At 48.1% G+C, this 19,769-nt stretch overlaps 4 protein-coding genes across 7 annotated transcripts; 3 read left to right on the forward strand and 1 right to left on the reverse strand.

Annotated features, from left to right (window-relative positions):
• The first annotated feature begins 444 nt into the window (after positions 1 to 444).
• LOC127609877 (beta-soluble NSF attachment protein) lies at positions 445 to 5,574 on the forward strand. 2 transcript variants are annotated; one of them, XM_052079431.1, is made up of 10 exons: positions 445 to 863; positions 1,828 to 1,907; positions 2,173 to 2,289; positions 2,364 to 2,410; positions 3,106 to 3,183; positions 3,260 to 3,315; positions 3,384 to 3,468; positions 3,881 to 3,985; positions 4,090 to 4,158; positions 4,902 to 5,574. In XM_052079431.1, the coding sequence occupies exons 1-10, from the start codon at positions 766 to 768 to the stop codon at positions 5,052 to 5,054; spliced, it is 888 nt and encodes a 295-aa protein (XP_051935391.1). In that variant the 5' UTR covers positions 445 to 765; the 3' UTR covers positions 5,055 to 5,574. The 2 variants fall into 2 exon arrangements, with proteins under 2 accessions (XP_051935391.1, XP_051935392.1); XM_052079432.1 differs by lacking the exons at positions 445 to 863; positions 1,828 to 1,907; positions 2,364 to 2,410 and having other exon boundaries at positions 2,182 to 2,289.
• A 452-nt stretch (positions 5,575 to 6,026) lies between these two features.
• On the forward strand, positions 6,027 to 12,265 carry LOC127609868 (cell division cycle 5-like protein). Its single transcript, XM_052079415.1, has 19 exons — positions 6,027 to 6,222; positions 6,916 to 7,019; positions 7,152 to 7,313; positions 7,395 to 7,522; positions 7,721 to 7,820; positions 7,901 to 8,027; positions 8,185 to 8,276; positions 8,357 to 8,501; positions 8,665 to 8,856; positions 8,972 to 9,120; positions 9,203 to 9,374; positions 10,177 to 10,341; positions 10,477 to 10,557; positions 10,635 to 10,877; positions 11,029 to 11,136; positions 11,226 to 11,315; positions 11,556 to 11,687; positions 11,926 to 12,006; positions 12,080 to 12,265. Exons 1-19 carry the CDS (start codon positions 6,178 to 6,180, stop codon positions 12,191 to 12,193), a joined length of 2,430 nt encoding a protein of 809 aa, XP_051935375.1. The 5' UTR covers positions 6,027 to 6,177; the 3' UTR covers positions 12,194 to 12,265.
• Positions 11,955 to 16,951, reverse strand: LOC127609869 (transcription initiation protein SPT3 homolog). The gene is made up of 12 exons (XM_052079416.1): positions 16,845 to 16,951; positions 16,244 to 16,359; positions 14,888 to 14,972; positions 14,478 to 14,564; positions 14,089 to 14,185; positions 13,870 to 14,015; positions 13,704 to 13,779; positions 13,214 to 13,326; positions 13,023 to 13,127; positions 12,800 to 12,928; positions 12,512 to 12,601; positions 11,955 to 12,433 (listed from the first exon to the last, which is right to left on the reverse strand). Exons 2-12 carry the CDS (start codon positions 16,324 to 16,326, stop codon positions 12,392 to 12,394), a joined length of 1,053 nt encoding a protein of 350 aa, XP_051935376.1. The 5' UTR covers positions 16,327 to 16,359; positions 16,845 to 16,951; the 3' UTR covers positions 11,955 to 12,391.
• LOC127609870 (runt-related transcription factor 2-like) lies at positions 13,798 to 19,506 on the forward strand. 3 transcript variants are annotated; one of them, XM_052079418.1, is made up of 9 exons: positions 13,798 to 13,953; positions 14,051 to 14,199; positions 14,496 to 15,263; positions 16,149 to 16,203; positions 17,360 to 17,550; positions 17,990 to 18,149; positions 18,492 to 18,596; positions 18,746 to 18,811; positions 18,934 to 19,506. In XM_052079418.1, the coding sequence occupies exons 4-9, from the start codon at positions 16,155 to 16,157 to the stop codon at positions 19,284 to 19,286; spliced, it is 924 nt and encodes a 307-aa protein (XP_051935378.1). In that variant the 5' UTR covers positions 13,798 to 13,953; positions 14,051 to 14,199; positions 14,496 to 15,263; positions 16,149 to 16,154; the 3' UTR covers positions 19,287 to 19,506. The 3 variants fall into 3 exon arrangements, with proteins under 3 accessions (XP_051935378.1, XP_051935380.1, XP_051935379.1); XM_052079420.1 differs by lacking the exons at positions 13,798 to 13,953; positions 14,051 to 14,199; positions 18,492 to 18,596 and having other exon boundaries at positions 14,210 to 15,263; XM_052079419.1 differs by lacking the exons at positions 13,798 to 13,953; positions 14,051 to 14,199; positions 14,496 to 15,263 and having other exon boundaries at positions 15,689 to 16,203.
• The last annotated feature ends 263 nt before the right edge of the window (positions 19,507 to 19,769 follow it).

The following is a 19,769-nucleotide window of genomic DNA, read 5'->3' on the forward strand; positions in this document are numbered from 1 at the left end:
GAATAAGGACGAACAAATGTTATTTGTGATGATTATTTTTTTTTTTTTTTGTGGTTGTCGTTTTGTTCTCGTAAGGAAAAAAGGAGCTTCTTGCATTTGAACTTTCAACTGCATCCAACAACCTTTTGGCGGGAAATTTTTGATTTCTCCCCCCCCCAGAATTCACTGGTCCGCATGTGCCAAATATTGAGCGTTCTTCAGTGCATGCTTTGCAGTTCTTTATTTGGACTGGATCTCATTTCAACAGCACATCGGGAAAATCTTGCTCTTCATATTCTTGGTCATGAGAAAATGCCCCCACCCCAAAAAGCGTGATCATAATGAACACTCTGCAATAAAAGCACCGTGATATCGTGATGTCATTTCATTGTTAAATAAAATGAGGGTGCAAAGCTGTTCGTTGAATCTCATTTTAAAAGGCGTTTTAATTACATGGCGGTCTTGTCATCGTATGTTGATCGCCGTGGCACAAAAGCTGACGGCCTTCGGGTTTCTGATGTTCACTTTTCGTCCAGCGGAGGGCGATCGCGAGGCCCCGCCCTACCCTGCCGTCGAGGAAGAGCATCGCCGAGCTGCCCTGAGCCTCCGCACCAGCTCAAGCGGGCTCTTCTCTCCTTGCGCCCGCCTCCCGCCTCCGGGGGCTCTTCCGTCTTCGCGCCTGCGCTCCCCCTTCGCCATCGCCTCCACTGCGGAACATCGGGCCCTTTTCGTGGCGTCACCCCCCCGCCATCACCTTGACCAGCGCACAGCCACCTGCGGGCCAACATGGACAACAGCGGCAAAGAGAAGGAGGCCATGCAGCTCATGGCCGACGCCGACAAGAAGGTCAAAGCGTCCGGCTCCTTTCTCGGCGGAATGTTCGGGTAAATGGCCGCTGCGCGCGCGCGTGACTGCGTATCGTGCGTGTGTTTACGTCTGCGGAACCTCCGTCAAGCGTTGCTTTATGCGGCACGTTCTTCCATGAACGTGACGCCGTTATTTCAGGACGTTCTTTCCGCGTTGATTCGTTTTGCTCGTCACTCACGGCGACGTGGGAGCATTTTGTGCCGTTCGTTCGGATTTCCAAACGTTGACGGTTGCTCGCCTCGTACCGCGCGTGTGTCGTCCCTCTCCCTCCCCGTCCGCTTCTGCGGGGTCTGCGCGGAGCGTTAGGCCGCCCTGTCGACGCCACCAGGCGCGTCGTAGTCGAGACGCCGTCGGCGCGTCATATGCGATGAATGAGAGGCGCATGCGCGTCAGGTGCAACTGGGCGTGGTTCCGGAGAGGTCGCGTCTTTTCGTGAGATTGCCCAAATTAATGTTCGACCTACTGAAAACAGAGACACACATAGCATTTTTAGCTTACGTGTTATATTTTGACCGTACTTGAAATGGCTCAAAAGTTTAGTGGTGGGGTACAGTTCAGGTTTTAGCGAAATACTTGCGTTTCATCTTTGAGAACTCTCCCTTTTATATGTAATACATTTTAGGTCAATCATCTTTTTCCCCCCTATTTTATTTATTATTAGAAGTAACGTGCTGATTTAGTCATCTCTGTCCTCAAAACTCATGACTGAAATGGCTCGCGTCTGTTTTCCGCGCGGCCTACTTCAAAAAAATTTGGCTTCGTGTCAGCGGCACCAAAGAGGGGAATGTGGCGTACGTTCTTTCTTTAGGGAATGCCGTACTTAAAGTGTCTCCTCTCTATTTTCAAACGTCGGCTTGCTGAAGCTGGAATGTAAACAAAGCGACTGCCGTTCTCTGCGTTTCTCCGTCGGGGCGCGAGCTACGACATTAGCGGCGGTCAATGCATTGTGCTTGTGTTTGCGTGTCCACGCTTGTGTTACAGTGGAAACCACAAGGTGGAGGATGCCTGCGAGATGTACGCGCGAGCAGCCAACATGTTCAAGATGGCAAAGAACTGGAGCGGTGAGAAAAAAAACACGCGCGCACGCGCACGATTGCGAGATGACCGCTGGACGGGCACGTGTAAATGAGCGCTCGCTCGACGGCCATTTGTGACTCGGCGCAATTGAAAGGTGGACGGACAGTCGCGTGCAAAATCCAAAGTGCGACCGCAGAGGCTTTTTTTTGGAAATTGTCATTGTGTTAATTAGCAGCACTGCAACTTGAGAGCAACTCTCATGCGCAAACTGGCACTCAGCGTGTATGTTTGCGTGCGTGCGTGTGTTAGCTGCCGGCAATGCATTCTGCCAGGCGGCCCGACTCCACATGCAGCTTCAAAACAAACTGGACTCGGCCACCAGCTTCGTGGACGCGGGCAACGCTTACAAGAAGGCCGACCCGCAAGGTGAGAAGCGCCGTCCGTCTTCAAGCGTGATCCCCGCAAGCTCGTGTCAATGTCGGTTGTTGCTTTCCCCGCAGAGGCCATCAGCTGTCTAAATCAAGCCATCGACATCTACACCGACATGGTGAGTGTGCGCCGGTGACCGCGCGGGCCGCGGGATGTGCGTTCGAGGCCTGTGTTAACTCGCGTTTAGGCTCGTATCACGCAGCGTTTCAATTCAGTGACACTAAATTGGCAGTCAATGTGCAATTTTTGTCACATTTCTTGCGGAACTACTGTACTTCGACGGCTATGGGGGGGGGGGAGCACTGCCGCATTCAAATAAAGCTAAATGTTGTTTATCGATCAGTCGGTCATGATTAATGGGTTGTCATTAAACAATGCGTGGATTGTGCGTTATGCTTGCTGTTACTATGTAATTACTCTGTAATAACAGAGGATAAAAAGCTAAATGTTGTTTATCGATCAGTCGGTCATGATTAATGAGTTGTCACTAAACAATGCGTGGATTGTGCGTTATGCTTGCTGTTCCTATGTAATTACTCTGTAATAACAGTAGTTTTACATCGCCGTGGAAAAAGAAGGAATTGCCAAATATTGATGAAATATGTCTAGTATTTCTCAGAATATGGGTGAAATGAAAAGCAATAACGGCAGTATTGCCTTGATATGGAACTGGAACATGATCATTCACACACCATGCAGCATGAGCAATCGCACCTTGTGGGGTCATTTCGGTGACTATTTCAAAGCCGCGTGCTGTGCGGCAGCCGTCACGTTGTCGCGGATTGATGAAATATGACAAACATCACCTTGCAGGGTCGCTTCACCATCGCAGCCAAACACCACATCACCATCGCGGAGATCTACGAGTCGGAGCTGGTTGACATTGAGAAGGTGAAAGCGCCACGAGTCGGCTTGTGCTCCACCGTGCAAGACGAGCTTTGCTCACTGTGGCCTTTCTGTCGCGCAGGCCATCGCCCACTACGAGCAGGCGGCCGACTACTACAAAGGCGAAGAGTCAAACAGGTATTTTTTTTTTTTGTGCGGCGACCGGCGCGTCGGTAAACACAAACGCTTCACTTGTGTCATTTCAGCTCGGCCAACAAGTGCCTGCTGAAGGTGGGGCACTACAGCGCCCAGCTGGAACAGTACCAGAAGGCCATCGAGATCTATGAACAGGTAGCGCTTCAGACGGATGTTTTATGTTTGCTGCAACCGTCACTCGAATAACTCAAACGAGCAAAATACCTGAAAGAAAGGAGCCAGCCCCCTGCTTAAGTCAGAGTAGCGCGCGCCGCACTGTCGCATGCTTTGGCGCCATCTTGTGGCATCTCAGGTGTTTAATTTCAGCACTTCACGGAATACTGGTCCCCCAGATGCGGAGCTAGCCCGCGCGCTGCCATTTTGGACCACTTCGGGTGCACCATCCTTGTGCTCGATTTAGACTCGTCTCCTGGTCTATGGTGCGATAAAAATGTTGAGAAAAAAAAAGAAACCCCCCTTTGTGTTGAAAGCAATTGCCGCATGTTTAGAAGGGCAGAGACGCAATGAAGCAGGTTGGACTCTTATTGTGCACGCGCACGTGTTGCAGGTGGCCATGAGCACCATGGACAATCCTCTGTTGAAGTACAACGCCAAAGAATACTTCTTCAAGGCTTCGCTGTGTCACTTCATCGTGGACGAGCTCAACGCGAAGGTCTCACAAACACGCACACGCACACGCACGCGCGCGAGCATCCAATCCGTTATTATTTTTAGCATGACTTGAATATTTCAATTCACGCCGAACTGTGTTTGTAGTTGGCTATCGAGAAGTATGAGGAGATGTTCCCCGCTTTTTCCGATTCAAGAGAGCTGAAACTTTTGAAGGTAAGGTGTATTTGTTGACTTCTCTATTTTTTTTCGGGGGGGGAAGGTGTTAAGCGTGTAGCATGCAGCTGTCTGCTTTTGTACTCATGTGTGGTCATATTTTCGGAAAGCTGCACAAACCAGAAGTGATACTGCTATAAATTGGTTACTTGAGTCTGCTTTTTTTTTTTTTTTTTTTTTACGTCTGATTTTTTCCATTTCAACAACTATATTTATACTGTATACATTATATACAAGTCTAAAAATAATATTTATCAATGTGTCCTGAAACTAAATGAACCTAAAGTAAAATACACACTAACACTGTAGTTTGCGCTTCATCATGGCAGTTACGTCCCAGATCGGCTCGCCAAGAAGTGAAATCCCAAATCCACATTATCGAAAAGACCCTTTTTAAACACTTTCGAGGCATGTTTTTTTTATTGCATTTAGGGCACTTTTTAAGGTGTCTAAATGCCCTCTTAAAACAATACAAACACATGACATACTGCGAGAGATTGAGCAATGGCTAACACAAAATTATTGTACAAACAATGTCAAAAAACGTGAATCAGAACTGTAATGACACTTAGCAAAAAAAATAATAATAATAATTGCGATAAACCAGGACAAAAACAAAAACACTTGCAGTGGTACGCTGGAAAATCGAAATCAAAAACACAAAGTCCTGAAAACCACAAGGAACCAATGTTGGTGATGGTTTGCATTATTTTGACACGGCCTCGTCGTCGCGGTGCACACAGAAACTTCTGGACGCCCACGAGGAGCAGAACAGCGAAGCCTTCACCGAGGCCGTCAAGGAATTTGACTCGGTGTCCCGCCTGGACCAGTGGCTCACCACCATGCTGCTGCGCATTAAGAAGACCATCCAGGGGGACGCCGGAGACCTGAAATAGAGCGGGGGGGGATGTGTGTGAATTTGTACATATCAGTCTGCATGCGACCCCTCCCAACAAGCTCAGCATCACCTGTAGACCGCCTCCGTGTGTCCCTCCTCACACGCGCAGGTACTCATTCGCTATTGTAATTTGGAGAAAGTACGAATGAGTGGATGTAAAAAATGTGTGCTGCTTATTTGGTGGGGAATGTGAGATGATCAGAAAAGGTTTATGATGTCCATATAGAAATGATTTATGGGTTGTTGTAGTGCTCAGTGGTAATATTTTAGCTCTTAGCCTCACTCCATGTGGCCCTTTTTGGTCACGTGCGCTCTTCTGTGACATCATCGCTCACTGCTCGCCTCCCGTCGTGACCATTCCGTGGGCTTGGTTTGTGCGTGTCTGTACTCATGTTGATGTGTTCTGCGTGTCGTGCTAACGTGGGGTGGGAGGGGAGCACTTGTGCCTGTAGTTTGTGTTGTCATTTGTGCGCAATGGGTAAAAACGTATCTTGAAATAAATACATTATCATGCCAGATAGCATGTTGCTATGGTTTTTTTTCCCTCCTCTTTAAATGTAAGACAGCAATTGATGGAATGCATTGCTGGTCAAAAATAGCCCACGATGATATTTTTTTTTCTCGGAAATAAAGAAGAGAGAATCGAATGTTGGAGTCTTCAGTTGAATTTAATGTGTGTGAACTACAAACAGTAAAAATATACTGAAAATTGATTTAAAATTTGATTTTCTACCGACTGCTGTCAGGCTGCTGAATAAAAATAACAATAATAACAATTATATGCTGTGAAACAAATGTAAAATGTGAAAAACAATTGTGAATAGCACTTTATATTTCATCTTTAACATCCACACCTCATTTTTTTAGCTTAACTATGCCTTTTTTGACTCAAATGTGCGCTCAACTGCTGCTGTGTCGTTTCAGATTTGTCCTACTGGGGGCAGTAATGCACCGTGAAGAGTCTTATCATTTTGCTCTTTGCAATCCGAAGAAGGGGCGTCACACGTTTCCTGTTTGTCTCCGCGAGCGCTCAGTCGTCTTGCGGGCTGTGTGCTTCTTACATTTGCTTACTTACTTGTTTTGTTTCCAGTGGAAGAAGAGAAGAAAACAAAGACGCCAAGATGCCGCGTATTATGATAAAAGGAGGCGTTTGGCGCAATACGGAGGTACGCGCAGATACACGGCTAGCGGGGTTAGCCTCGTGCTAACCCCGCTAGCTGTAAATAAATAATACGAAGTATAGCATCACGTAGCTACCAGCTAGCTACAAAGTTAAGGAGACTAATGCCTTAGAAGGCGCTATTGTTTTTTTATATGGCGGCCTTGCTGTCAGGGAATATATCATTCTCATTTTGAATTTGTCAACCAACGTCACGAAATGAAGTTGGTGGAGCCGAACCGAGCTCTATGTTGGTATTGAACAAAGTGTAAGATGCAGTTTCACGTGAGCATACAATTGTAGAGCGGGACAGAGTAAACCACGTTAAGATTTTCCATTTTAAAAATTAGGGTATCAAATCCATACACACATTTCAATTAGGCTGCAACTAACACTGATCGAATTGAATACTGTATCGGATATTTAGTGTTACGAGTCTGAGAATTTATTCAATCCTCACCGCAAAAATGAACGAGTTAACTGTTTGCGTCTGCTATATTTGATTAATTACTAAAGTTTTACTGGCAATATTTCAACCCTTATGTAATGTGTCAAACACAAGCTGCAACAATTATTACAGGACTCAATAATGTACTTGTTCACTAGGCCGGATTCCAAAATCGACTGTCCTTTAGCACAAGTGGACAGCGAAATCCAATTTAACCCAAATGGAAATTATTCACTCATCTGCCATTTCTAGGATGAAATCCTCAAGGCTGCGGTGATGAAATATGGGAAAAATCAGTGGTCCCGTATCGCCTCTTTGCTGCACCGCAAGTCGGCCAAGCAGTGCAAAGCCCGATGGTGAGTTTGTCGTTTAAATGGCTGATCTTCGGGGGGTTGGCTCACGCTGAGGCAGAGGTGGAACCAGCGCTACCTGCCACGATCCCCTGGCTGTAATCTCTGCGTCTTGATGCGTCTCTGGTTTGGTCTCAGGTACGAATGGCTGGACCCCAGCATTAAGAAAACAGAGTGGTCCCGAGAGGAGGAGGAGAAGCTTCTTCATCTGGCCAAGCTGATGCCCACCCAGTGGAGAACCATCGCGCCCATCATAGGCCGCACGGCCGCCCAGTGCCTGGAGCATTACGAATATCTGCTGTATGCTCGCGCGCCGCCGCCGCCCCGCTCGACCCCCGGTGGGCCTCGCCCCCACACGTTTGCATCTGTGTGTCATTTTAGTGACAAGGCGGCACAGCGAGACAACGAGGAGGAAGTAGGAGAGGACCCCAGGAAGTTGAAGCCGGGAGAGATCGACCCCAACCCCGAGACCAAACCGGCCCGGCCGGACCCCGTGGACATGGATGAAGGTACCCCTTAAACGACGAGCAACCTGCGGGGGTGGTCCAGTTCAAATGCATTTATTTCGGTATTGCTGTCTTGGCTCGAAACCTTGTTTTGAAACGCGAAGCCCTGCTTTCGAACCATCATTTTGGCTTGGATTATTTTAAGCAGAAAAGAAAATGCCTCTTGAAAGCGCACTGATCATGGTGCGCAAATGTTTCCAGATGAACTGGAGATGCTGTCTGAGGCCCGAGCTCGACTGGCCAACACGCAGGGCAAGAAGGCCAAGCGGAAGGCCAGAGAGAAGCAGCTGGAGGAAGCCAGGTCACATTTTCTGCTTCTTGGCCGATCGAGCCGGTTCTCGGAGCTGTCGATATTCACCGCGCGGGTTCCGCCGTTTGCAGGCGTTTGGCGGCGCTGCAGAAGCGCCGAGAGCTCCGAGCGGCGGGCATCCATATCGGCAAGAAGAGAAAGAAGAAGCGAGGCGTGGACTACAACGCTGAGATCCCCTTTGAAAAGAAACCCGCCTCTGTAACTTGAATTCCTTTCAATGCTTTTCGGGGAATCTTGAGAAGCCTTGAAAATGTGCTGAAACTCGAGCGACTTGAACCGGGGGGGCCTTCGCTGCGCCTCATCCCGCGCATCAACAGGAGCCGAATGTTTGAGCGGCCATTTTGCCTGCTTTCAGGGCTTCTACGACACCAGCATGGAGATTTACGACCCGCTGGCGCCCAACTTCAAGCGTCTCCGGCAGCAGCACTTGGACGGCGAGCTGCGCAAGTGAGTCCCGCCTTGGCGCTCGCGAGCACGAGTTGAGAGCGAGTGACCCCCGGTGCCACGCCCCATGTTTGCGGTTTCAGCGAGCGCGAGGACCGAGACCGCAAAAAGGACAAGCAGAAGATCAAGAAGAAGAAGGAGAGTGACCTGCCCTCCGCCATCCTGCAGACCAGCGGCGTTGCCGAGTTCACCAAGAAGCGCTCCAAACTGGTCCTGCCTGCGCCGCAGGTGACGACATCATTTACACCGTTTATATGCCACGGACCACTTTCATGTTGGGGGGGGAATATTTGGAGGGGTGGCGGGGGGCAAACCTTGATGAAGGAAATCCTCGGCCTGGCCGCGTCCCACGGTGCCACGCGCTGATGATTTGGTGGTTCTCGCCCGGCAGATCAGCGACGCCGAACTGGAGGAAGTGGTGAAGATGGGCGTGGCCAGCGAGGTGGCCCGCCAGGCGGCCGAGGAGAGCGAGAGCGCCAACGGCGCCTCCTCGGCGCTGCTCTCCGAGTACAGCGTCACCAACAACATGAGCGGCGCGCTGCGCACGCCGCGCACGCCCGCCACTCAGGATCGGATCATGCAGGTCAGCTGGCTTCAAGACTAAACTCTGCCTTCACACCCTCATTTGGGCCTTGAAACCCTACTTTGGAGGGCATCTGTCAAGATTTTGGGTTTGTATTTTCACCCCCCCCCCCCAGGAAGCTCAGAATCTGATGGCGCTGACCAACATCGACACCCCGCTGAAGGGCGGCCTGAACACGCCGCTGCACGAGAGCGACTTCAGCGGCGTGACGCCCCAGCGGCAGCAGGTGCAAACCCCCAACACCGTGCTCAGCACCCCCTTCAGGTAACCGGCGGAAAACGCGCTCCCCGCCCCGCCGAATGTGGACGCGCGGCAAAATAAAGTTTGGGCGCCTTATCCGTCCCAGAACTCCTGGCCACGGCCAAGGGTCGGAGGGCATGACCCCGCAAGCGGGCGAGGCCTTGACGCCGCGCGGGTCAGCGACGCCCGGCCTGACACCCGCGCGCACGCCGCTCAGGGACAAACTGAACATCAACAGCGAGGAGCAGCTGGCTGACCCGTCCTACGCCAAACATCTGGTCAGGAAAAAAAAAAAGTCCCCTTTTTAAGGGGTCCTTGGCTTATTATGATCATTTTCTTTTCCACAAGTAATTTGTTGGTTTGTTTTCTGCATTCTTTTCAATGGAAAATGATCTTTTTCGTTGAAAAGGTGTCAAGTTTTAAAAATGTTGTCAGTCCAGTTGGTTTAAAAACATTCTGATTGTATTTTAATTATTTTGAGTCCTTTTTTTGTCAGTACAAAGAGGATATTTTTTAAAACCAAGATTTTTTGAGGAAGTCTTTTTTTTTTTAAAGATGAGACCATAAGATCTTATTTAAGATAAGATAAGATATCGTTTATTCGTCCCACAATGGGGAAATTTACAGCCTCCAGCAGCAAGAATGTATGTAGAAAGAAGAAAGGAGAAAGAGAAAAAAAAAACAACAAACATCTTTCAATTAAATACAATATGAACACAAATGGATAAAAATTATTATTATTATTATGATTGTTATTTTTTATTCATTAGCCTGACAGCAGTCGGTAGGAACGAGCGTCGGTATCTCTCCTTCTTGCAGCGTGGGTGTAACAGTCTCTGGCTGAAGGAGCTACCAAGTGCTGCCAGGGCGGGCTGGAGGGGGTGGGAGGGAGGGGGGAAAAGTCATTTGTTTACTAAAAAGTCGGATTCTTTTAGTTTTTTTTTTTCAATCATAAATCCTTAATCAATACAATGAAAATAAAGTCTGAAATGTGTCAAGAAAAGTGATCTTGGAGAAGGAAAAAGTTGCGGCTTTGGCAACCGACTGAACGTCCACGCGACTTTGTGCCTTCCTGGGCAGCACCGCGAAAGTCTGCAGCAACTGAGGCAGGGCCTGATGTCACTTCCTGTGCCCAAAAACGACTTTGAGATCGTCCTGCCGGAAAATGCCGAGAAAGAACTGGAAGAGACCGAAATGGAGGTCGGCTACGTGGAGGACGCCGCCGACGTCGAGGCCCGCAAGCAGGTTCGACACCCACACACCGAGACGCAACTTGACATTTCGGATGCATCGAAATTCACATGGTAGACAAAAGTGTTGCCGCTGAGTTTACGGTGCTCGCCGCGCCAATATTGACGCGCGTGTCTCTGCGCTCGTCAGGCCCAACGCGACGCGGAGAGGGAGAAGGAGCTCAAGCTGCGACACGCTGCCGTACAGCGCCACCTGCCCAGACCCGCCGAGGTAGCGCGCGGCCCACACGCAACGCACACGCGCAACGCACGCGCATCATCCCAGTGAGCCCGTTGACGTGTGACCAGGTGAACGAGTCGGTGCTGCGGCCGGCCTCCATGGAGCTGAACGACCTGCAGGTGGCCGAGGAGCTGATCAAGCAGGAGATGATCACCATGATGCACTACGACTGTCTTCACCACCCCGCGGCCGGCGGGCAGCTGCAGCGCGCCAAGGCCCGAGGACCCGCGTCCGCGTCCAACAACGCCCTGCACATCGCCTACCTGGACGCGCACGCCTACAACGCTGTCAGCACCGAGGACATGGACAAGGTGTGTTTTCCGTTACAAGAGCGTTAAAACCTAAAAAAATATATATTAAAAAACACACAAAAGTACAATTTATATAAAAAATATAAAATAACAAGCACAGTGAAAACCAAAAAGTCCAACGCGCGTTCCTGTGCGTGTTTTGACTCATCAGGCCAAAGCGATCCTGGCGGCCGAGATGGAGGTGGTGAAGGTGGGCATGGGCCACGGAGACCTCAGCATGGAGGCCTACTGCCAAGTCTGGGAGGAATGCTACGGCCAGGTCCGCTTTGCGCCTTCCTATTTATACTCACGGGCGAGATGAGCGGCGCCAGCGGTTTCTCATAACACCCCCGTGCGCTTGCGCCGCAGGTCCTGTACCTGCCAGGACAGAACAGGTACACCCGAGCCAATTTGGCAACCAAGAAGGAAAGGCTCGAGAGTGTGGAGAAGAAACTCGAAGTAAGTCAATCAGGTTGTTGGGGGGGGGGGGGGGGTTTAAGTCGTCTTTTTACTTCTTAGGCAAAGTAGTTTCTTGAGTTTTCAGTAATTTTTTTTTTCAAGAAGTATAATGTACGTTTGGAGAACAGGAAAGCTGCAGTTTCAAGGAGATGAAAATTCACATTTTAGAGGCTTCTTTTGTTTGTAAATGATGTCTTCTGAATGTGCTGATGGCCGTTGTGTATTGCGGTTGAATTGCAGGTGAACCGCAGTCACATGACAGCAGAAGCGCGCAAGGCGGCCAAACTGGAGAAGAAGCTCAAGATCCTCCTGGGGGGCTTCCAGTCCCGCGCGCTCGGCCTCCTCAAGCAGCACAACGAACTCTGGGAGCAGGTCGGCATCGGACTTTAATTAATCATCAAGCTATGAATCCCCAGAGGTTTTCTTGTCGCCTTAAAACTTTCAACCGCTCATCTGCTCATTGACAGAAAGTGAAATTAGTCCATTGTCCTTCTCGCGGGCTGTTTTTTATTAAGATCGTCACAAATACATTTGGAACAAACGCCAAAGACTTGACGAATCCGCGACCCTGCAAACTGTTTTGAAGCGTTATGCTTATTTTGTGCACTAGGTGGAGCAAGCGGCCACAGAGCTGGAGACCTTCAGTCAGCTGAAGAAACAAGAAGACACCGCCATTCCCAGAAGACTCGAGGTCACTCTCACACACACAAACGCGCGGTTTCCAAAATAAAACGAGGCCTTTATTCATATTTTTGTGTGTGTAGACGCTGCGCGAGGACGTGGAGCGTCAGATGGACCGAGAGCGGGAACTCCAGCAGCGCTACGGCGAACTTGTGATGGAGCGGGACGCCCTGGTCAACAGCGCTCAGAAGTTCTGAGCAACGGTGAACGCATCCTTTTTATCGTGTCTGAGATGAAATCCATTAAAGTGAGTCCAAGTGTTCCATGCACTTTTCCATGTCCTGCGTTTATTTTTGCAACCCGCGCGGTTTATTTCCGCAACGTTGGATTGTGGATGATAAGCGAAACTTGAGCAGAAGAAGAAAAAAAGTTTTCCACGGGTGGGGGGGGGGGGGTCAACAGGCCAGGTAAGCCATCCCGTTCCTCCTGTAGGCACTCTGAGAGAAACACAATTCTTTCAGCACGTGCGGACACGGAAATCCATTTTGGATGGCAATGTGCGCGCGTCCACGTACGGTGTGTCGGTAGTTGTATCTTCTGATGGCCTCTCGGATGTGACAAACCTGGATGGCGCCGCTGGGAGGTTCCGCCGCAGCAGGACAGCTCTGAAACGACACCGAGTTTCGAGTCAATTATCGATTTCTTCGGAGACTCAAGCCAGAGTTTTTTTGGGGGGGTGATCTTCAACGCTAATTTTAAGTCAAATACAAATTTCCTTGATAATAGCATGTTTCTGGAAAAATCCAAATTCTTCTGGGAGCAGAACTTTTTATGCACACGGACGGGACGAAGATAACGTTGACCTTTTTACGTTTCCTCTGCCGCGCTCGCCCCTCCAGGCTTCCGTTGCCTTGGAGGAGGGGCTTGGAAGAGTGCGAGGACCCGGGAGTGGAGGGAGGCGTGGCTTCGGGCGACTCCGATTCTTTCTTAACCTGCCAAGATGACACGTCAAATTCACCTCAGGAAAACAAAAAGAAATCAAAGACGAAACACGACTTTTGCGTGCGTGCGTGCGTGCGTGTGTACCTCGGTGTGTGTGTTGTAGTGTATGTGGCTGGCCGAGATGACGTGAGTGACGGCGTTGGTTTTTGCCACCATCTCCTGCTTCACCAGCAGAGACAAGTCCACAATCTGCAACCAGGAAACATTGATATATTTAGGTAGGTGGGGGGAGTAGGGGCGTTAAGGTGTGAATGGTAGATGGATGATGCGGTTACCTGGGCGACAGTTTCATAGGCCAGGTAGGACAGTATCTCCATGGCGACGGCGTTGGGTTTGAGGTCCAGACTGCTGCAATCCAGCCAGTCGCGGAACTTGGATGCTTTCTTGGCTGCGCGCGCACAAAAACATGTCAAATGAAGAATCCAGATTATTCAAGTGGGATAAAAGGAAGTCTTATGATCACGGGGGAAAAAAACCCGAATGTCAACACAAAATGGTTTGAGATTTTTTTTGAGAGACATTTTGTTTTTTTATAGAAAAGAATAAATACGATAAAAACGATGTGCAATATTCATGTAGTCTATTACTAAATGGATTTAATATTTCTAGATAGTCATTTTTTTCATTACGGTTTAAAAAAAAATCTGTACTTTTTTTTTTCTCTATTGAAAAAGGTAACGCTCTGTCTTTCTGCATCTCTGGATATCAAGTTGCAGATGACGGCTTCATGTGTCTTGAAACGTGTCTGGATGCAAAGACGGTTACCAAAGCTGAGCTGTCGACTCTCACAGAATTCGGCGTACTGCGTCTGGTCCATGGCTCTGCTGTGACGCTCCAGACGCTGCAATCCCATAATAATCACAATCAGAACCCTCATCCGAAACCACGGGGTGGGGGGGAGTGAAGGGCACGCCGTCTCGGCAGCGACCACCTCCAGCCTCTCTTGCTTGACGGGGTCCATTTCCTGCCGCTCGGCCAGGGACAGGAGCTCGCCCGTGTGGTCCATCCACAACAGGTAATCCTGAGCCAGACGCTGGCGACGTTGGTTGCCCCCGGCGACCGTGCTCGACCCCGCGCCTGCGCCCCAATTCCTTGTTATGATCGACGATCAGAGTTTATGATTTGGTGGGAAGAGGAGAAAGACGCTCACCTTGCTCCGGCTGCCCGTCATCATCGTCCAGGCCCTTGAGAAGCTTTGACTTATAGTCACGGAATTGGAGATACTTCAACAGCCTTGACACCTTTCTCTGTGCAAAGTAAGGTTGGTATGAAGTATCCCAAGAGTGTACTCACTTTCTTTTTGAGAATTTGCAAAAAGATAGAATCTAGAAAAGAAAAATTGACCGTCATTTTTTGGTCAACTAATTTTTTTTTCAAAGGAAAAAAAAAATCGAATTTTACAGTCATACTTACCAACAGTCTTGCATTTTAAAATGTGTGGAAAAACAGTTTGAAAAGAGTTGTCTTTTGTGAAATCAAGAAAAAAAAAGTCCCATTTCCCAAAGAAAAGTGTTCTTCCCTCCATGTGTGTGTGTTGACCTTGTCTCTGCGCATCAGGAAGAGGATGTCCTCCACGGCGATGACCCTTGAACCTCGGAGGGTGGCTCCCTCGCTGGCCTGATGGAGCTGATCGGAAAGGTGTGCTATTAAGTCGTGTGGAAATTATCAAGCAATTCAGATAAGAAATATATTTCGCCAAGTACAAATGTTCAATTTAAAAATTCCTAAATCCAAAGGGCAGCCTTTTCTGGCAGTACCGCTCTCTTCCTATAGGGGCAACAGTGAGTCCGGATGGCTGAATGCTTGATTTTTCAGTTGGACTGTCTTTTGATGACTTTTTTTTCAAACAAGAAAACTTTTGCATTTTTTTCCCAGACGTTTCTAAAAGTTATGAAGACGTTTCCACGACACACCGTCATTGTCAATGTGTGTGTGAAACAGTGCGTTACCATGGTGATAAGCTGTGTATGCACAATGTCCTCCACCAGGGCTGCTGTCTCGTGCAGCGGCCTGCGAGCGTCTCCCAGGGCAAACCTAGCGTGCACGCACACACACACACACAAACACACATTTGGGCAAACCTCTCATTTGCATATAGAGAAATTAGTTCCTGGACAACCCCGAAAATTGAAAACCACATCCCCAACATTCATTCTCATCTTTCCCTGGCCCGCCTCCTCTGTGCCATGACTGGCCATCGGCAGCTGTCACTCACAAAGCCAAGAGGGGTTTAGTTTTGAGGTTGGGGGCTGGACGCTGAGGCTTGGGGTTCGGTTTTGGGGTTGACGTGGCTGCAGGCGTCTCTGACCGCCAACAACACACCAGGTGAGTAACACACACACACATACACACACATTCATACACACACGAGCTGAGTGCATCAGTATGTGGCGTGTGTTATAAAACACAACATAAAAAAGGCTCCAGTATATATATATTTTTAAACGACCTTCTGCAAAGACTCAATGTGTTGACGTATATTCCATGTTCACCTCCGTGTCACGACTATGAGAAGCAAATTCGTCCTATTGTCTCTCAATATTTTGTATTCTAAAGCCAAATCCACACTGGGCGTCTAGTACATTACAGCTTTCATTAAAAATATAGTAACATTTTAAAAACATTTTGATATAACTTGTCCTTTTACTTTTCTTCCTTTAATCACAGCAGTTTTTAAAATCATTTTATTTGACGACTATGAAGTGGGGCCAATTGACCAGTTTTAACGCTTAAAAAAAAATATTTTTTGTTCCTGTTGCCATTAAAATGTTTGGTAACTACTATCTTCGTGATTTTTTTTATTTTATTTTTAACAATCCTCTTAAATGTATGCTAGTTTCATCTTGAGGATAAAAATGAAGTCGTTTTGCTGCGCGCGTCAAGTAAAGAGGTGGTAGAGAGGAGTCAAGACATATTTCATGGTCTGTAATGTGCCAAATGCACGTAATACATAAGGCAATGCATACCGTGCACTGCATACATTGGCTTTGATTGTCTATACTTTGGCTGTAGTTTAGATGCACAACACTGATTCCCAAGTGCAGTTTTCCAATTCCATGTGGGCTTTCTTTGGGGCATGGGGGCCATGACACATATCACATTTGACAGCAAAAAAAACGTGATTGATTCAGTCAAAATTCATCAGGGGATGTATTTCGCGTGTATTGTGGAGTGTAACCATGTGCCCGTGTGTAATGTCTTTATAAACAGGCTGACATGGCTTCAAACAGTCTCTTCGGTGCCAGCAGCCACACACTCGACACAAGTGAGTCTGAGTGTGTGTGTGTGTGTGTGTTGAGTCATACATCATGCCCTGTATCTCAGGTATGAAACTGGTCTTGGATGCCGCAGAGCGTTCTCGGGAGGCAGCCATGGCGGAAACAGCCATGTGACCTCTCTGGAGCAATCACAAACTCTGTCACTAAACAAAGACGTCAACACACTTTTTAGTCCATAACAGCAACATGTTTTCATCAACTTCACAGCTTTAAAACACGCAAGGTATTGTAATTATAAACATTATTTTATTAAATTCACAACAGTTGACAAAAAATGACTGGAAATCACTTGTGGGTTTGAGGTTGTCTACACAAATCGACAGATCACACTTCGTCAAACGCTAAAAACAACACGACACAACGCAACCGTATTGGAGCAACACATAAAGTTGCAGGCGTACATGCATACACAAACTCGCAGGCGCGCACACACACACAACGGCAGGTGTTTTAACCGCACTGCTTCCCCTGCGGTAATAAAATCTGAATAATAAAAGAGGACTCGGTTCCTCTGTATTCAAACAGTGCGGTCAAAGAGCCATCAATGATCCGCAAATGCAAAAAAAAAACGACAGAAGAGGACAAAGACATGACAGAAGAGGGAGACAATAATAATAATAGAACTCACCAAAAGTTGAGCAGCACTGCGTCGCTGTCGTTTGTTTGAAATCCCGTCGCACTTAGATGACGTGGTACGGAGGTAAACTATATTAAACTGAATTCTATGTATTTTTTAAGATATCCTTTATTCGTCCCACACTGGGGAAATTTACAATCAAATTAATCAATGAAAATAGATGTAGATCATATTTTACTTTTGTAAATCGATAAATCTTGCATTGTTTTGTAAATATCTGTTTTGTGGGTTTTTTTGTCTTACGTGAAACAAGTCATTTTGGGGGGTGGGTAGTGTTTTTTTTTGTTAGTCTTGCCTTTGTAAAGCATTATCTTATTCGATTGAAAATAAGCGATACTGAAGACATGTTAAAAAGTGTTGAATCTTATAAATGGGTATTGTTTTGTTAGTATTTGTAAAAATGTCAAAGCAAAGACACAAACCGTACCATTTAGACATATGCACAGTCATATTATAACATAAACACAATAAATAAAAGTTCTACATTTTGTGTGGTTGTCAATCAGATGCCGTGACGAAGCATCGACCCGCTCCCTCGCCATCCAACCTCGACGTGGACGAAGCCGAAACGCGCTACCTCCACGAGCGCGCCGCAGCGCCCCCGAGAGGCCTGGTGGCCACCGACAGCCCCAATTTCCTGTGCAGCAGCCTGCCGCATCACTGGAGGTGCAACAAGACCTTGCCTCGGCCGTTCACTGTGAGCACTCGCCTTCATTTAAATGGCACTTACGAAAAAAATACATATACTGGTGCTTGTTTATCTGTAATGCCTGCCCATTCATCAAGATGAAATTCAACAAGCAACTGATTCTTGATCCATCCATTCATTAGCCGAGCAACTTCTTGTCTTGATATGTGTTTGTGAAGCATATAGCCAACAGAGGGCGCTGTTGGAATCGAGTTGACAACATAAGACAAGGCTTCCGGTTAACGAGGGAGTTCACGAAAGGTCACCATACGTGCTAATAATAAAGTTGAGGTCAGGCATTCACACCCTACTGTGATATAACAGTGGCCTTATTTACATCATAACCACCCCCGTACGGTATCACAAGAATCGCCATTTTTGAAGCGATCAAAAGGCAGACCGAATTAGTCGTTTTGAAAAGCATGTGACATTTTCCTCCAACGTGCAGGTAGTTTGCCTGGACAATGACGTCGCAGACGGCGTTCTGGTCACGCTGATGGCGGGAAACGATGACAACAGCAGCGCCGAGTTACGCAACGCCACCGCCACCGTGAGGCAGGGACACGCCCACTTCAATGACCTGCGCTTCATTGGCCGCAGCGGCAGAGGTAGAAGGAAAATGAAAAGATTATGTCGTAAAAGTTGAACATTTGCCAGTTAGCTTGTGACATTTCTGCGCAACGGTGTCAATCACTTGACTAAAATTGCTAAGGAAAAATGAAGTGGTGTACATTTAAAAAAAAAACATGTTTGCCTTTGGAATATCTGTTTTCTTAATGCGATCGCTTGAAGACTCCATAAATGGGCTAACAAATAAAAACAAAGGTGAAGCAGCACCTACAGACAAACAATATAACAATACTCACAGATATATATATATAAATATTACATGACAACACATTAATTATCCATGAGTTGATGTTGTCGGCTGTTTTTTTTTCTCTCTCCAGGTAAGAGCTTCACCCTGTTCATCAACGTGCTGACCACGCCCCCTCAGGTGGCCACGCTGCACAGGGCCATCAAGGTGACGGTGGACGGCCCGCGCATGCCCAGGCGTCAGTACATACCGCCCCCTCCGCCTACCTTCCGCCTCCACCACCCACACAAAAATAAAACATGAAGAATGATGGTCTATTCTTTTATTTTTATTTTTTCTTAATTGCTTAATTGGTATTGAGATCGTTGGTTTTTATGTCCCCTTCAGGCCAGCGTCAAAAAGAAGCGGAGTCAGCACTTTTCAGGTCGTCCAGCTGCGGCGTGATCTCTTCAGGTAAAAAGCAAACTTCTTAAGAAGTAGTCGTTGCGCTTTGAATTTGGGTCTTTGTCACAATGTGTAACGCGTGGAGATTGGCTTGAGTACGTGTTTTGGGTAACCACAGTCCTCCTCTCCAGATTGCAGATCCGCTTCCTCCTCCCTGTGGTCCGGCGAGCCGTCCCTGTTGGGCCAGATGGCCGCCCTGACGTCTTCCTTCCCCGCGCCTCCCCGAATGCACCCGCATCACCACCAGCACCATCGGCAGCGCCACGTCGCCCTGTCCTACGCCGCCCAGCCCGCCGCCTACGCCTCCTACCTCAGCTCGGCGCCCGCCCCTCCGCTCAGCCACAGCGGTCCCTTCTTCTACGCGCCCAACCAAGCCATCGAGAGTGTGGGGGACGACGGCGGCGTGGCGGCGGCGGTGAGCGCTTATATCGAAGGGGCGTGTTTTACCCTCAGGGGGGAGGAGCCTGTGTGGAGACCTTATTGAGATGTGCTTGCCCAATTAGCCAATTCGAAATGTCATTTCTACAGTCCAGACCCGAAAGGTTCCACTAAACATGTCCAGTTCTCGGGTAATAGCACAAATGGTTATCATAATGAAATGACATAAATGACAAGAGAGTATCTATATAAACTCAACTTGCATGTGAATGCTGCAGATGCTGAAGTTCGTCTTGGAATGGAACAATAAAGCGAGAGTAAACATGTTTGTCGGACGTCTGATGAGTGAACCCAACTATAAGACCTGAACCCTACTTTGGAACCCTACTTTGAAAATCCAACTTTACTTTAAGTTTGACAATGGCTTTAACCTGTGTTTGTGTTTGTGTGTGTGTATGTGCGCGTTCGCGCGCGTGTGTGTGTGCGTGCGCGCGCTTGTCAGCCGGGTGTCAGAGGAGGTGCGACTGTCCAGATAAGCCCACGCCTCGGTTGGTGTGCATTGTGACACCGATGGAGCGCCTCCTAAAAA

Source organism: Hippocampus zosterae, chromosome 11 (assembly GCF_025434085.1).
Source record: "Hippocampus zosterae strain Florida chromosome 11, ASM2543408v3, whole genome shotgun sequence".
Taxonomy (NCBI): Eukaryota; Metazoa; Chordata; class Actinopteri; order Syngnathiformes; family Syngnathidae; genus Hippocampus; species Hippocampus zosterae.